This window comes from Pistacia vera, unplaced genomic scaffold, assembly GCF_008641045.1.
Source record: "Pistacia vera cultivar Batoury unplaced genomic scaffold, PisVer_v2 Contig487, whole genome shotgun sequence".
NCBI lineage: Eukaryota > Viridiplantae > Streptophyta > Magnoliopsida > Sapindales > Anacardiaceae > Pistacia > Pistacia vera.
This window is the reverse complement of record NW_022196320.1, coordinates 295803-312977: the sequence shown is the minus strand read 5'-3', so window position 1 is coordinate 312977 and position 17175 is coordinate 295803. Positions and strand designations below refer to the sequence as shown.

Sequence of the window (17175 nt, the reverse complement as noted above, 5' to 3'; positions counted from 1 at the left end):
ACTTCCTTCATTTTAAGTTTATAGCAATGTTTTAAAACCCGGCCCAACCCGACCCAACTAGTTTAACCAATCGGAACGGAAACTAGGACCTTTACCGGGCCAAGTCACCCTTGTCCACTATTTAAAACTCCAAATTCATGAAGAAGCAAACCCTAGAAAGGAGGGCGGTAATCGGTGAGCAAACGATAGCAAGGCTGTTGGGGGTTTTAGAGAGGAAATGCCGATGAGTCAAAAGTTGGTGAAGGAGGAGATTTCTGATGAGTGAAACGACCAAAAAAGGCAAAAGTCGTGTGACCACAACAACGGGCTATTGCCGACAATTGACGAGGTGAACAAGGGGGGAAGGGGGGGTTGTTGAGATGGGTTTTGGTCAAGAGGTTGAGGGAAATGTTTTCGTAGTGATTGGGGCAGTTGTCAATGTCGAAAACATGCCTATTTGACCTGGGTTGGTAGTCGCACACGGTGGTGGTTTTTTTGTGGATAATGGTTTGATTTCGACTAGATCTTGGGCAAATTTCCTAGAGAATGGCTCAAAGGATAAGTGTGATTTGCATTTGGTATATCGTTGTCGCCAACTAGTCGACCGCCAATTTGTATTTGGCTATATCACAAGGAGTGTGTTTGTTGGATTTCAAACCTATGGACATGTTAACGTCACTAGTTTGACCTATCGATTAGACCTGTTCAACCGATCAACTCAAGACCTGACCACTTTACTAAGTTTCACCTCAGGTTAGTTATTAAAACATTGGTTTATTGGTCTAACATATGTTGGGCCCTCACTTATTACTAGCTTAAGCTTTTAGGTTAGATAACAACTTAACATAGCATTAGAGTAAAAAATCTCAAGTTCGAATCTCCAAATACAAACTGGATAAAGAAAATGAAAAAAAAAAAAATCCAAGTTTGATGTGAGAGAGCATATTAGCCTAATATATGTTGACCCTCACCTAATAGTTTATAGATCTTCGACAAAACTATAATAAATTGCTCCTAAATTTTCTCTCAAATTCTCCTATAAATATCGTCCAACGCAACCCTTTGTCTTCAACAATTTAATCAATTCATCAAAAAGAAACCAAGTTATGGAACTTGTATTCCTTTTCTTAGTTTTATCAATTTTCTCCATACTTTTCACCCTTTACTCTCTCTTTTATGAGTCAAAAATCAAACGCACAAGGCAAAAACTTGAGCTCCCTCCGGGGAGCACAGGCTGGCCATTCATTGGTGAAACTCTTGAATATATTTCACTTGCCAAAAAGAATTGCGTTGAAAAATTCATATCTGAGAGGCAAAAGAAATACTCCTCCAACCTTTTCAAGACCTCATATGCCGGCGAAAAAATGGTGTTCATGTGCAGCCCAGAGGCAAATAAATTCATGTTCGCGAATGAGAACAAGCTTTTGAAGCCCTGGTGGCCAAGAAACATCGGCAAAATCTTTGAGGTTTTGGATAAATTAAGCGAAAGCAAGAAGCACGAGCTCGCCAGCATGCGCAAAAATGTGTCTACATTATTCAACCAGCTCGATGCAATGCAAAAAAATGTCGGAATAATTGATTCCATTGCAAGAAAGCATTTACAGACGCATTGGATTGATTGCAAAGAAGTTGTTGCCCATTCTCTAGCGAAGAAGTATACTCTGACGATATCGTTTCGATTGATGTTAAACGTTCAGGATTCGGCGACGGTTGAAGAGCTTGAGAAATTGTTTAATTGCATAATGAGTGGGATGTTTGCATTGCCTATAAACATTCCTGGGACAAAATTTAACCGAGCAATCAAAGCGTCGAGAGGGATTCGAAAGAAGATTGAGGAGATAGTTAGGAAGAGGAAGATTGAAATCCTGGAGAATATTGATAAGTCTTTAGATTCATCTAAAGATTTGTTGTCCTTGTTGATTCTGGAGAAAATCAAGGAGAATGAAGAGGTGATCGAATCTGAAATCGCCAACATGATTTTAGTGTACATTGTTGCTGCTTATGACAGTACAAGCACCACCATAGCTTCCACTGTCAAATATCTTGCTGAGCTGCCTCAAGTTTATGAAGAAGTCCGCAGAGGTATTTCAATTCAATTAAGTTTAATTTTCTTTCAATGCGTTCAGCAAATTGATAGTGGAGTTTCATATGCAAAATACAAGACTCCAAGAAAGAAGACACAAAAGTTAAATTTGAGTCGGCATAATTTGTGAATTTGCATGGAAGAGGACACTATTGTTTGTTAACACGTGACCAAATAGCCTGCTGATACTATAGTGTGACCCTACACATTTTCTCTCTCGCTATTTTCAGATAAATTATTAAAGTATATAAATTATTTTATATAAACTGATGTGATGTAAAATTGTTAAAATATATAATGGTGCGTTTGTTTTGTTATTTTGGATATGATTTTGGGAATAATATTGAGCAGTTGAATAGGGTGAGTATTACGAGGTAAAATTTAAAAATTAACAAAAAACCCCTTATGTTTTTTAATTTAACTAAACACCCCAATATATAATTTTTTTGCAAAATGATAAAAACACCCTCACCCACCCACAGTGCCGGATTCCGACCACCACCATCGGAATCTGGCTGAAAATGACGTTACGTTGTAGACCGGTCGGATCTAGGCTGTCGTGCATCGATATGGCCATTTCCGGCCAGATCCATGGTGGATCTAACCGTCGACTGCCTCAAAAGGCCAGATTTGGCTATCGTTGACAGCCATATCTAACCTTTTCGCCAGATCCACTGTGAATCTAACCAAACAAGGTCAGATCGGCAAATTACTGGCCAATTCCGGTCGTTTCTATGCCGTTGTGACAGATTCTGGCAATCGCCGACGGTGGTTGCCGGAATCTGGTAACTATGGGTGGGTGAGGGTATTTTTGTTAATTTTTAAACTTTTTTAGGGGTGTTTAATTAAATTAATAAACTTAAGGGGTCTAAAATGAATTAAAAAATAGAATAGTATTTCCCAAATAATTAAACAAACATGTATTTTGGGAATATGATAGGGAATAATAAAACAGACGCACCCTAAACTATTTTATAAAATTGGGCATAACTCTTTACTATAACATTATTCTTATTTATTTAGTGAGTTAGTACTATAGCATTATTCTTATTTATTTAGTGAGTTAGTTTTTCATATACATTTATTTGTATATTTGTGTTGGATCAGTTTGTATATATATAGAGTTTGTATGTCTAATATTATATACTTTTTATGTATGTGTTGAGATTATTCTTTACAATAATGCAAACGTACAAAGAAATTTACAAAAACTATTTGTACAAGTGAGCTGGCAGGAGATGAATGGAAGAGTGAATATAGAAAGTCAAACTCATCATATTCAGTCTTCTATTAATCTCCGACACCTTTTGCAAGAAATCTTTGTTAGTTCTTTGTACATGTGTATTACCCTATTCTTTATCATTCTTGTTTTTTAACTTTTTAAAAGGATTCTAAATGGAACAAGGAAAAAACTAAATCTATGAAATCTTGTTTTCTATTGAAAAGTTAGAATTTTGCCTTAATTAACTGAACAAATTTACTAATGTTTATCTCCGAGTAGAATTATATTACTTCATACAAACATGAATTAATAAAAATAAAAAAACAGAGTTGTGTTTCATCATTGACTTCTGAAACTAACAATATTCTCTCTCTTTTTGGGATGATACTCAAACCAATTATCGATTGAATCAAAAAGAGCAAATGAAGATAGCAAATTGTAGAGGACAAGAAGAAGCTTTGAATTTGGAGGATATAAAAAAGATGAGCTACTCATGGAATGTTGTAAGTGAAGTGTTAAGGTTGCAACCAACAAGCTGGACCTTTCAGAGAGGCCATTACCGACTTAGCTTTGACGGATTTTAATTCCAGGGATGGAAAGTAATGAATAGCATAAATATACTCAACTAATCTTAAATGATAAACATATTCTCATGTATTTTTGCAAACTCCAAACTTGAAATTTTCGACATAAAGATGTTAATATAAGTTGCCATTCCACTTGAAAGCTTAAATAGAAGTAGAAGTTCAACTTTATATAATATATATATAATCCAAGAGTTAAAATACAAAATCAATTACTAATGTCAAAATGAAAATATCATGTAAACACTAATTAACACAAAAAGTTTATTATGAATACACTTCTCATTGGTCAAATGCAACATACATTGATTTCTCCTTCACAAACTACCAACAACAAATGTTTTTGAATTAGAAAAATAGGTTGTTGACTATGTATATTCTTCAAAATAACTACCAACAATAAACGTTTTGAATTACTAAATTATGTCTGTGACCATCTTAATTTTTCGTCGTGCTTCACAGTACATCGGGCAGTACACGGCACAATAAAAAGCAAAGTATTTTCCAGAGCCAGATAAATTTGACCCATCAAGATTCCATGAAAACAAGATAGTTCCTTATTCATATGTTCCATTTGGAGGAGGAGCTCATATTGTCCTGGAAGAGAGTATGCTGATTACAAATACTGTGTTCATTCATTATTGGTTAAAAGATTTAGGGGGGAGAAGGTGATCCGGATGAGGAAATGATAAGGGATCCAATTAAGGCCGGCCAAAGACTCCCAATTCATCTTATCGCCATGAACTGCGAGCTATTAGCGTCATTTATCTACTTAGTTTGTTTTTTCTATGTTTAAGCTATCTATAAATTTGTACACGTAATTAGTCCGTTTCTCATGAAACCTTAAATACAGACTTCGTTGGATGATCAATGTAGTAAATGGTTTACTAGTGTCGTATGCAATTAAATTCGAAAATTCGTTAAACTTTGTCGTATCAAAATCGTAATTTTTCTTTTTACTATTTATGTCATATCTTGTATCATTCGCGAATGAATCTTAATTCTATTTATAAAGTGATGTGTCACTTTAATTAAGTAAACGTGTTTTGGGTTATAAACATTTGCATGAAACGTAAAAGCAAACCGAACTCGTGCATACCTAGTGTAACCAATCCCACATCAACAGGTATTGAGAATGTCCTGAGCTTATAAACGGGGGAGTCCCTCTATCTAAGTGTGAAACTCCAACTATGACAAATGGTATTAGAACATACTCAATCCGTTTCGATGTCCCACCAAGCACCCATGCAAGGGCGCTCACATGTGATTATGGGTCACACGAGAGTGAGGTGGGCGAGAAGGCAAAGGGGTCCCACCTGTAACGAGAGCTTCACATGATTGGGTGGGGGAGAATGTAACCAATCACATTGAAAGCGTATTGGAGAGTCTCTCCATCTAATAGATAGTTGGGGTAAACTCTCAACTCGTGATACTGGGTCCCAAAGCTACGAGAGATCAAAATTTAATTAATATTTGGGACAGTAAAATGTACTGCAATTATCTTAAGCTCAATTATTCATCCATGAGTAGATTGCTTTCTTAACATCTTCAAGCATCTTTTGTAAAGACTAAATTGTCCTACTTTACGCCTTGTGATCAATTTTATGTCGTCCTCTTTAAGTGTTAGATGATTTTTTCTAGAGTTACTCGCAAGTGATTTAAGGGATAAAGTATAGTTATGGACGGACCCAAGAAGAGGCGACAAGAAGCAAATGACCCTTATTAATTTTTTTTTATTCATTCTTATAAAATTAATTTCTATAGTAATTGTCTTGCTTTTTTCTAATTTTGTATGGTTTATTGTAATACTTTAGTTATTAATCTGACATATTTTATAAAAAATAAGGTGAGCGTAAAATAATAATTTTATAAATTCAAATTTAATTTAACGGACTTAGACGGCGGAGGTTGAGGTAGTTCTTGATGATTTCTTGTAAAAGTGTCACAAATTTAACTATTAGATTTAGCTAAACCTTACAGGTATTTATGAAAATCTCCCTTTTCTTTTTCGAAATTTTTTCTCACCATGGAGAATGTGAGGTTTATATACAGGAATTAATTAATTCCATTGATAAATATCTTTTTGACTATGTAAAGATTACTTCGGTTTAGTTTTCTCTAATCCAAACAGATCAAATAGAAGACTTAAACTTTAAAAGATTGAAAGTGCAACTTATGTTCAAAAAGAATCTGGGTTTTTCAAACTCAGTGGCAGAATTAACGTGATTTCCTCCACTATGGTGGCTTTTTACTGTCAAATAATTGAGTTAGAAGTTTGGTTTTTTGTTTAGCAAAACAAAAAACAATTAACGAGAAGAAGAGGGTCAATATGACAAGTGAAATCTATAAATAAGGCTAACCCAATTGTCCTTTAGAAGGAAGAGACTCCAACCAATAACGGATCCATAAATTTATGTTAGGATGGGACAAATAAAAACTAATTGTATATTATATTTTTTCTTATATTTTTTGTTAGGAGTCAAAATCTAGAATTGACATATTAATATTTTAAAAAAAAAAATTGAGAGTCGGCCATGGGTAGAATCGCCTGACCGAACGACTAACCATTCCTAAAAAACTTGATGGTTAATTTGAAACTTTATTAAGTTAATAATTATGAAAATAATTTTTAATTATAAACCGGCTACTGCAGTGCAGGCTGAGCAGCGTCAAGGGCGGCATTTGGAATGATGCCAGACATAACAAAATTTCATATCAAGACTTGGAAGGAAATTCTTGACTTGGATTAGTCATAATTATGAGAAATTTTGTCTAAACAATTGGTTGAAATGGGTTCAATTTTTTTTTTAAAAGAAAAAAAATTAATGTAACAATGACTTGAAATAACAATAACATAATAAGTAAGAAGAGATAATGGGGGTGTAATTTTGAGTGTAATTAGAGCTAGATTTTAATTATTTTACCAATAATAACGGCATCTCACTTTATTTGATCATACAGTGTTGTGGCTATAATGGAAGTCCAAGATGGAGATACTCTTTAAGTCATTGTACGTGGTGATTGATCCAGCCGCCCCAATAGAAATAGTCACAACAACAATTACATACACACTATGGACTAGAATTACGTCAATCAATGTTGAAAGAAGAATTTTCTTCTTGGAAACGAAGACCAATTTTAGTGTATATATGACAAATATAGTTACAACATGTTATGCTATTGGGTAATATTACTTGTCAAACAAGATCATTAAATTACTCTAATAATCGTCGACCGTCTGTTCATATAAGTAATTCATGATATTCCATATAAGGATAGAGGTAACGTTACTCCTTACTAGTATTATTATCTATTATTCAAGTTCAACAAACTTGAGTCCAATTGTCCTATATAATCACATCATATAGGCATAGTTTTAGTCTTAGATTTATATGAGTAGACTAACCTTTTAGATAATTAACCCCAAGGGATTGGTTTGCCAATCAACGAGGGTTGCTCACTTCCAGGGGCGGATCCAGTTCACCCTCAATTTTATTTTAAAAAATACTAATATATATAATTTCTGGATTTTGGTCCATCCTAACAAAAATATTAATATGTAATTAGTTTTTATTTTGGCCTACCCTAACAAAAATTTTTGGATTCGCTACTGCTCACTTCTTTGAGTTCTTTGGGTCACCTATCACAATAACATGGTGTCTTACCTGATCTTTTGGGTTTATAGGGTGTTTAATAAACCCAAGAGATTAAATGAAGTACACGCAAGATAACCTAGATACCCCGATTATCAAAAAAAAAAAATCTTTTAGATAATTGAGAAATGTTCAACTCAAACAAAAGGTAACCAGTTAGATAGTTCACAAATGTTGAACGTAACGTAATTGTTACTTCCAACATTGTAGCATTATCACTCAATAATAAATTCATGATTAACCTATCGCTAATTAATGGCAACTTTCCGCTAGACTCTCTCTCAATTTGGCCTATAAGGATCCCAAACTCAAGCCTTGCTTCAACGATTGCATCAACCCATCTCTATATTATCCACAAAACACAACTAAAATCATGGAACTCTTCTCCCTTCTCCTCTCACTCATACTCTTCATTTCTTTTATCCTCTTCTTCTTCTCCATTGCGTTCAAAACCAAACCCACTAATGAAAAACTCAAACTCCCACCAGGAAGCACAGGCTGGCCAATCATCGGCGAAACTTTCGAGTACATTTCAATGGCCAGGAAGAATTGCATCGAAAAGTTCATATCAGAGAGGCAAAAAAAATATCAATCCAAGATTTTCAAGACCTCATATGTTGGCCAAACCATGGTCTTCATGTGCACACCTGAGGGAAACAAATTCCTCTTCTCCAACGACAACAAGCTTGTCAAACCCTGGTACCCGAAAACCTTCGACAAAATTTTCGGTCAGTCTGATAACAAACTGAGCGAATCACCGGAGGAGATCACGAGCATCCGGAAAACGGTTGCCACATTCTTCAGCCAGCCTGAAGCACTAAGAAAAAACTTAGGAATCATCGAAGCTATAGCAAAAGAGCACCTGCAAAAATTCTGGGATGGCAAACAAGAAGTTGTAGCTCATCCTCTGTTAAAGAACTTCACCTTCACATTATCCTGTAGATTAATGTTAAACGTTCAGGATTCGGGAACCATCGAAGAGCTCGAGAAGCTGTTCAGCTGCATAATGTCTGGGATGATTTCTTTGCCTGTAAACTTCCCAGGGACGAAATTTAACCAGGCGGTGAGGGCGTCGAAGGAGATCCGGAAGAAGTTCGAGGTAATGATAAGGAGGAGGAAGATGGAGATTATGGAGAATGTTAGTGGATCTGAAGATTCATCAAAAGATTTCTTGACATTGCTTATAGTTCAGAAATTGAAGGATAATGAAGAGGTAATTGAATCAGAAGTTGCTGTATTGATATTGGGGAATATAGTTGCTGCATATGACAATTCAAGCACCACTTTAGCTTCTATTCTCAAGTATCTTGCAGAACTACCTGAATTTTATGAAGAAGTCTACAGAGGTATGCTGACTATATTTATTGAATTTAATTCAGTGTTCTTCCCAACTTTAAAATTTGGGTTTAGAAATAGATGTCCTCAAAAATATTTGAGTATAAATTATGAAACAATACAAAAAACATTGTTTCCACCGTTGGCTTTTCAATCAAACAATATGTCACGTCTGCATTTTTTTAAGATGTAGATCTCGTTTATTAATGTTGATAAATAGCTTATTATCACTCTTCTACACTAAAAAAAAAAAAATTTCAGTCAATTTTCTTCGTATTGATAAAGGTAAAATTTTACCATATAGTGTTTTACTGACACTAATAGGAGTGTAAATCTTAAAAAAATAAATAAATATGAATGTCCCACTTAAAAATTTATAACTAGTAGATAACAAGAGCTCTGAAATCTGAAAAGATAAAGGAAATATTGATTATGCACGAAATATAATGTGTGAAAATATGGATAAATTATTGTGCATAAATTTTTTTTTTTTTTTTCCTGAATTATTTCTTCGTTATACGTATGCTTGCAACAGAGCAAATGGAGGTAGCAAATTCAAAAGGAACAGAAGAGTCATTGAGTTTGGAGGACGTAAAAAAGATGATCTACTCATGGAATGTTGCAAGTGAAGCCTTAAGATTGCAGCCAACAATTGCATCACCTTTCAGAGAGGCCATTACTGACTTCAACTTTGATGGATATCTAATTCCAAAGGGATGGAAGGTAATCCAAGCTACAACACTCTCAACTAATTAGTCCACCTGCATGGGCCGCCCACAAACATGGGACTGTGGCCGGCTCTGTGCCCCGACCCCAAGCAAGCCTTGGAAAGCGGCAAAGGCCTGCCTTGACGCGAGTGGGGTCTTGGGATTGTGGCATCAGGGCATAATGTCCCCAACAACCATAGCGTGGTGAAATACCGGCGCCTTCTTTTGCACCAGGGAACACAAGAACTTTGTTTCCAACACCGATTCTGAATCGGGGCAAGCCTTATTTGCAGTAGTGTCTAGATAATAAAAACTCTCCTAGGTATTGCATTTTCGAAACTAATCAGCCATTTTTCCTTCATGTTTGACAGTTGCATCGAGCGGTACATGCCACGCATAAAAACTCAGAATATTTCCCAGAGCCAGATAAGTTTGACCCATCAAGATTTGAAGGGAATAAAATAATTCCTTATTCATATGTTCCATTTGGAGGAGGTACTCATGTTTGTCCTGGAAGAGAGTACGCTAGATTGCAAATACTTGTCTTCATGCATCATTTGGTCAAAAGATTTAGGTGGGAGAAGGTGTTTCCTGATGAGCAAATGATAAGGGACCCAATTTTNTGAATCGGGGCAAGCCTTATTTGCAGTAGTGTCTAGATAATAAAAACTCTCCTAGGTATTGCATTTTCGAAACTAATCGGCCATTTTTCCTTCATGTTTGACAGTTGCATCGAGCGGTACATGCCACGCATAAAAACTCAGAATATTTCCCAGAGCCAGATAAGTTTGACCCATCAAGATTTGAAGGGAATAAAATAATTCCTTATTCATATGTTCCATTTGGAGGAGGTACTCATGTTTGTCCTGGAAGAGAGTACGCTAGATTGCAAATACTTGTCTTCATGCATCATTTGGTCAAAAGATTTAGGTGGGAGAAGGTGTTTCCTGATGAGCAAATGATAAGGGACCCAATTTTAGTGCCGGCCAAAAGACTCCCGATTCGACTTTATCCTCGTCAATCTTGAGTAATTAGATTAAGTTTTTCTCAGATTTTTGTATGTCTTATTTTAACGTTTCCCTTTCCAATCAATCTTAATCGACCCTAGAACTATTTGTTCTACTTCCAAAGTTTTGAAAAATGACCGTTAGAACCATCTATCTTAAATATTGATTTGGTTTCATCGCTTCATAAATTAGAACATACTGTGTAAGGAATCAAAATTTTTCAGAAGATAAATAAGGTTGAGAATATGAAAGGAACTACAGGGTCAGTCTTACCGCGACAAAATCATCTTTCTTTTGATTTGACAGGGACTCCTTTGTAAAGTTTCACACGATCCTTTAATGCGTCACGTCGAGGCCGTGCCACCTTATTGTTAGGATCGAAAAGCAGCACTTCTTCAAAAGCCTTGAGAGCTAACTTCAAGTCTTTCTTCTTTTCATAGGCGTCACCAAGGTTGTTCCAGGCTGTCACATAGCCAGGTTGGAGCTTCACAGCAGTTTCAAACTGAGTGATTCCTTTCTCAAGCTTTCCATCGCGTACATAACTGACACCAAGAGCATTGTAAACCTGTCCAAATAGTTTCTGACACATCATTTACTTCTCTTGGGTTTTCTAAATATATAAATTGGGTAGAAGACTAGAAGTTAAAACTCAAGGCCAGTGACAACTCTTAGCTCCTACCAGTCAATGTCAGAAGCAGAAATATAAATTACAAGAAATATAGAAGATAACTAACCAATAATCAGAACTCTTAAAACAACGATCTATAATCAGCCTGATTCAAGTACCAATATTGGTAATGGTCTTGCAATAACATAATGCATAACTTCTTAGTTCCACTGAACCCAATTTATTGTAGTTTATGATTGTTATCATACAACTCAATTACAGCATTTACCATCACGATGATTAATAATCCAAGCTTAAGGACGGTAGGACAAAAGATACCCAAGAGAATACTGCAGATCAAGGCAAGACAGATGAAAGGCAATAAACAAATGCTATGGCTTTAATTGTAATATCTTTTCAGTTAGACTACTGCAGATAAATTGTAAGCAACCTTAAGACAGAACAGAGATATGCGACAACGAAATTAACACAAGGAAATGCACAATGCCTATAATCATACCTGGGCGAGATCTTGATCATCTCCATCCCATTTTTCGATTGCCTGAAGTAAGTACTTAGTAGCAGCCGGGTAAAATTTCCTTCTCAACATCACTGCACCAAGTTCAAAAAGCTCAGTTGCACTGGCATCACCACTTCTCACTTGTTCCTAAATCAAATGGCAACATGAAAAATAAGAATCATGTGAGTAACAATAGCAAAGGGCCACTGTCTACAGAGTGTCTTCATTCTTCTAATAATACTATCTTGTAGCCAGCAAAACACTATGAAGGATGCGTAGAAATTCAACATCAGATATTGCAAATTCATTCAAAAACTATACTGAAATAAAACAGTCTCACCTGTAATTCTTTAGCAGAAAGGTCAAGTTCTCTACGTACAAGGACTTGACGAATCACAAAGAAGGTACCAAGTCCAAGCAAACCTAATAGTAAAAGTAGATAAGATAGCTGAATTCCCAATTCAAATAATTCCCCAACTTCATAAATCGCATCCGTTCTGACATTTTCACCCGCGTTTGCCACTTGTGCAGAAATCAACCACGAGCTGGATCCAAATGATAGTGCAGATGCCTGAGTTATTAGCCTTTTCACAACTAAATTCTCCTCAATGGTCAAAAGCTTCCTCAAGGAATCTGCAATCGAAGGCTGATATTAAAAGATGATACCTTATATAATTCATAAAATGTACAGCTTAGGGCTGAAAATGTGTCTGATGTATTTTACATGCTGGTAACTCTATAAAAAGACAATATTATTCTATCATAATAACTTCATTGCAAAAGTAGACCCCTATAATTGGACAATATAATCAACGGAAGGAAATGCAGAGGCCTTGATTGGGCAGAGCCAACACTATTCAGTCAAATCTAGAACAATGATCTGATTAACATGAAGAGTTATGAGGTTTAACCATTTCAAAGTTTAAACTACTAAGTAAGTTGACTTCACAATCAGCAAACTCATTAAATAAAATAAATAAATCATACATATGTAAGGATGATTATTGACCCCTAATATTGAAAGCAATACCGAATACTGACTGAAAATACAATCTTTGATTCTTAAAACTAAGAAAGATCAGAGCAGATCAGTAAATCGTTTGAAAGACAGCTAAACTTCTAACCGATCTGAAAATGAGATGGCAGAGCTTCCTTCCCTTCTATTTTTTCGAACCTGTTTCTAAAATATAGAATAAACATCAACTAGGAGTTTTTTAGAACTGTTTAAGCAGAAGAGAATGTACATGCCAAGAGCAACACCCAATCAGGCTTGTATTATGCTGAAATGACTGACTATTTATGACAGTTTGTGTTACCCTAGCTAAATCCAACCTAAACTACACAAAGCTGACAGTCAGCCACTAAAATGAGATAGCGAATAAAAATAACAAGGGTAGAAACAGGAAATTACTCTCAAACTTTTCCAGGCTATAAGAATCCTTAGCCAATTCCCTTCGATGTATCTGCCTTCATCAACAATGGAATTTTAAATTAGTAACTGAAAACATATTGGCAAAAACATTAACCAAGTTTCCACCAGCAGAAATTTCATATAAGCAGAGAGAATTATTTCTTCAGATTACTGAGATATATGACAGTAGGAAGCGCAAAATAAACTCAAAATATGAAAAATCTTATCAAGCTTTATAGAATAGCATGGTCCCATGCTTTACTTTTTTCACTGCTATACTTCTAATTTTTCTTTACTGATTCAAGAGTCTTGAAAAATAATTTACTCATCTCAATTGATCATGACCTTGATTGGATTATTTTTTCCATAAGATAGATGAAATTTATTTGGTTGGATCTATTTCACCATAATCCCAGTAGAGACACACAAATGAGTGGCAACTAATTCCATCCAAATAATAAGAAAACTCCGATTTTTTCTGATTTCATAATCTTACTCTAATTAGGATGAGTAAAAGAAGTCCATAAATCCCTATAAACTGTAGTATATTTTAGGGCTCTTACTAGTAAATAAGGATACCAAGCGTCTTCGTTCTCCAGGTGTGCTTACTTTCATACAAATAAATAAGTCTATGTGAATTCTTGTGACTGATTTTTTGGTTTTTATGTTGCATGGTAATCTTCTCCTATTGACTACAATGATTGATCATCTTCTCACACAGATATAACTCCTTTAACAAGTGAACCCCATTGTGTTCTATTTCTTATTGTATATAATTAGCATTATTTTTCGACTACCTATTAAATACAATTTCAGCACTGCTACACCATGCTGACATTACCACTTCATTGCAAATCAAATGATAATGAGGAATATAACTCTATTAAAGGGTAAAGCACATTATATTTTATCTTTTGATGGTATACTTTAGTTACCTTCTACAATGCCCATGAAATACAAATTCAACACAGTTGCTACAAACTAATATTGTCACTTCACTGCAAAGTTGATGATAATATGATATATCAACCTATAGATCACTTAATCTCTCTCTCAAGTTGCATTGCTACCAATCACATTCCATACTTGCAAGTTGGCATAGGATGTTATGATATAATTGTAGCAGTAATAGGCCTCAAATTGTTTGAGAAGAAATAGAGGTATCGTGTCAATGATTCCCATTGGTATGCACAAGGCACAAGATATGGGTGTTCCAACTAAGGTAGAGAATAACCAATCAATACCCTAGGCATCCTTCTCGCGGTTTACCATCAATGAATTGAGAAAACCCATTATGAGATTTTAGATTTCAACCAGAAAAATTACATTAAAATATATCAACCCACACATGCAAACTTTTCAGCAAAATAAAAATAAAATAAAATGAAATAAGAGCTACTTCTACAAGAACTAGCAGCACTGAAGCATAGACAACTTCATAACGCACACCTGTAAGTTGCAAACTCTAGTAACGTTTATCCCACGGCCGGCTCTGGAGCTCATCAAAATTGTTGCACTACAGGGGTGAAAGATATCCTGGGTGGTAGAAAAGAGAACCATTAAGACCAATGAAACCATACTAAATTCTTAATTAGAGAAAAACTTTTTACATTGGAAAATACCAGGCTTTTTACACCGTGAACATATTTCATATATCAAAAAGCCTAAAACAAGGAATATAAAAGAGTAATGCTAAACATTCAAAAATCAAGCTAATTTAGCATTATTCTATAATCGCCACATCATCATCTCCATCTCTTGGCCATCATTGAGTTGATTTTTATTCATTTTGTGTCACTTGTGTCACATGAGTTTGTCGAATCATTTACTACAACATCATTTTTTTTAAGTATTTTTAGGAAATGTTTTACTCAAACAACGAATGCAAATAGCTAATTTCCGATTCCTAGATGATAAATAATCAATAATACCTTAAAGAAGTTGAATACTATTAAATAAAGATCAGCTAATCATCATCCAATCGAATAACCTTCAACTTGTAACCAAATTTAGCTTCAAAATTAGAAAAAATAAATAAATAAACTCTTCTAGCCAACTCTGTTGCCAGATTAATCATCTTCTTCCTCTTCGTTATCTCTTATATGTTTTTGACAGGCAACTCCATAAACAAAATCAAATTCAAGTAGCAAAGCCGCAAACGATCTAAAGAAATGATTAAAACACGAAAGAGAAATTGAGTACGATAATTACTTGAAGAGAGAGATTCTTGCGCCTCGAGTTGAGAGAATGAGAAAGTGGAGATGAATTCGTTGTTTGTAAAAGCATTTTTATTTTTGCTCTGCGAACTGCTTCAAAGCATCAACTCTCACTCTCACAGGGTTCGTTACTGCTTCAAGATAAAGTTGATAAAATATGGTAAACTAAGGCCGTGTTTGGTCTCGTAAACGCCAAAAGTGCCTTGTTTTTATTTTAATTTTTTAATTTTTTTAATGCTTTAAGGTAACATTTCATTTTAAAAAGGGAGAACGATTTACACATACCCAAAATTTATCGAAACGATAAGTTGATACCCAAAAGGTTTTGAAACAATAAATAGGTACGTTCCATCATGTTCTGTTAGTAATTTTCGTTTGATAATAGTGAAAAGACTAAAATGCCCTTGAAAGTTTAATATTTTAGTTTTTTATAAATTTAAAAATTTATAAAAAACCCTCTAGGTTTGCTAATTTGACTAAATACCCCAATATATAAAAATTTTATAAAATAACAAAAACACCCCCGCTACCCGCAGTGCCAGATTCCGGCTACCATCGCTGGAATCTGGCCGGAAAATTACGTTACGACACAGACCTGTCGGATCTGTGTCGTAACGCATCGATCTGGCCGAAAAAGGTCAGATCTATGTCTGGCCTTTTTCGGCCTCGACGGCTACATCTAGCCGAAAAATGTCAGATCGACGTGTTACGACACAGATCCGAAGGGTCTGCATCGTAACACAATTTTCTGGCAAGATTCTGGTCTCGACGACCAAATCTGGCCTTTTCCCGGCCAGATCAGCCACTGATCTTGCCGGAAAATGCCAGATCAGCCACACAATTTTCTGGCCAGATTTCAGTGGTAGTGGCCGGAATCTGGCACTGCGGGTGACGGGGGTATTTTTGTTATTTTATAAAAATTTTATATATTAGGGTATTTAGTCAAATTAGCAAACCTAGGGGGTTTTTTTAGAAATTTTTAAATTTATAAAAAACTAAAATATTAAACTTTCAAATGCATTTTAGTATTTTCACTATTATCAAACGAAAATCACTAATAGAACATGATGGAAAGTACCTATTTGTCGTTTCAAAACATTTTGAGTACCAATTTATTGTTTCAGCAAACCTTGGGTATGCGTAAATCGTTCGACCTTTTAAAAATACCCAAAAGATTAACGACCTTGAAACAGGTAGATTCTTCATCTTTTTAAAACTAATCATAATGATAATAATAACAATATTTTGTTTTTAGTAATTAATCTTATTATTATAATATCACTCTTTAAATAAATAATATGGCATGTAATTAATTAAATAGGAATTAATTTAATTCTGCTGGTGTCACATTTGCTTCATTAGCTCATCGAATTAGGGCACAAAGTGTTTTCTTAGGTTGGATACTCTCTTTTTTTTTCCCTCACAAGGATTCTAAAATATTGAATCAAATAATTCCTTTTAGTTTTGGGAGGATTATTCATTCCCTATCTTCTTACTACTATATTTCGTAGTGTATTATATGCTCTTTAAAATATTTTTGTAGGATTTATTTTTTGGCCGATTGTGGGCGTAAAGGGATTTAAACTCAAAACCATGGTTCGTAACCATATGCTCTAATCTTCTAAGCTACAAGCTTCATCCCGTCTGTAATAGATCTGTTTCCAAAGTACCTTAAAGAAATGGATTTATTTTCTCCGTATCCTTTTTTTTTTGTTTTTATGGTAATTGATGGTCACCCCTTAGCCTTGCTAAAATTTGAACCAAGACTCTTTTGGTCTTTTAACTTCGTATCTGTTTTGGGACTGTAAAAGTTCAGGGAATCTTCGAACTTGCTTCCCAGTGCTTTTCAAA

At 34.9% G+C, this 17175-nt stretch overlaps 3 protein-coding genes across 4 annotated transcripts; 2 read left to right on the top strand and 1 right to left on the bottom strand.

Annotated features, from left to right (window-relative positions):
• The first annotated feature begins 1165 nt into the window (after positions 1-1165).
• On the top strand, positions 1166-3868 carry LOC116147033 (beta-amyrin 28-monooxygenase-like). The gene is made up of 2 exons (XM_031432462.1): positions 1166-2061; positions 3702-3868. The coding sequence occupies exons 1-2, from the start codon at positions 1344-1346 to the stop codon at positions 3866-3868; spliced, it is 885 nt and encodes a 294-aa protein (XP_031288322.1). The 5' UTR covers positions 1166-1343.
• A 3895-nt stretch (positions 3869-7763) lies between these two features.
• On the top strand, positions 7764-10635 carry LOC116104854 (beta-amyrin 28-monooxygenase-like). Its single transcript, XM_031391282.1, has 4 exons — positions 7764-8867; positions 9392-9579; positions 9935-10177; positions 10534-10635. The coding sequence occupies exons 1-4, from the start codon at positions 7895-7897 to the stop codon at positions 10588-10590; spliced, it is 1461 nt and encodes a 486-aa protein (XP_031247142.1). The 5' UTR covers positions 7764-7894; the 3' UTR covers positions 10591-10635.
• On the bottom strand, positions 10245-15446 carry LOC116104855 (tetratricopeptide repeat domain-containing protein PYG7, chloroplastic). Of its 2 annotated transcripts, XM_031391284.1 has the most exons (7): positions 15320-15446; positions 14558-14644; positions 13109-13160; positions 12038-12330; positions 11698-11844; positions 10844-11135; positions 10245-10510 (listed from the first exon to the last, which is right to left on the bottom strand). In XM_031391284.1, exons 1-6 carry the CDS (start codon positions 15392-15394, stop codon positions 10854-10856), a joined length of 936 nt encoding a protein of 311 aa, XP_031247144.1. In that variant the 5' UTR covers positions 15395-15446; the 3' UTR covers positions 10245-10510; positions 10844-10853. The 2 variants fall into 2 exon arrangements, with proteins under 2 accessions (XP_031247144.1, XP_031247143.1); XM_031391283.1 differs by lacking the exon at positions 10245-10510 and having other exon boundaries at positions 10748-11135.
• Positions 15447-17175: the final 1729 nt, after the last annotated feature.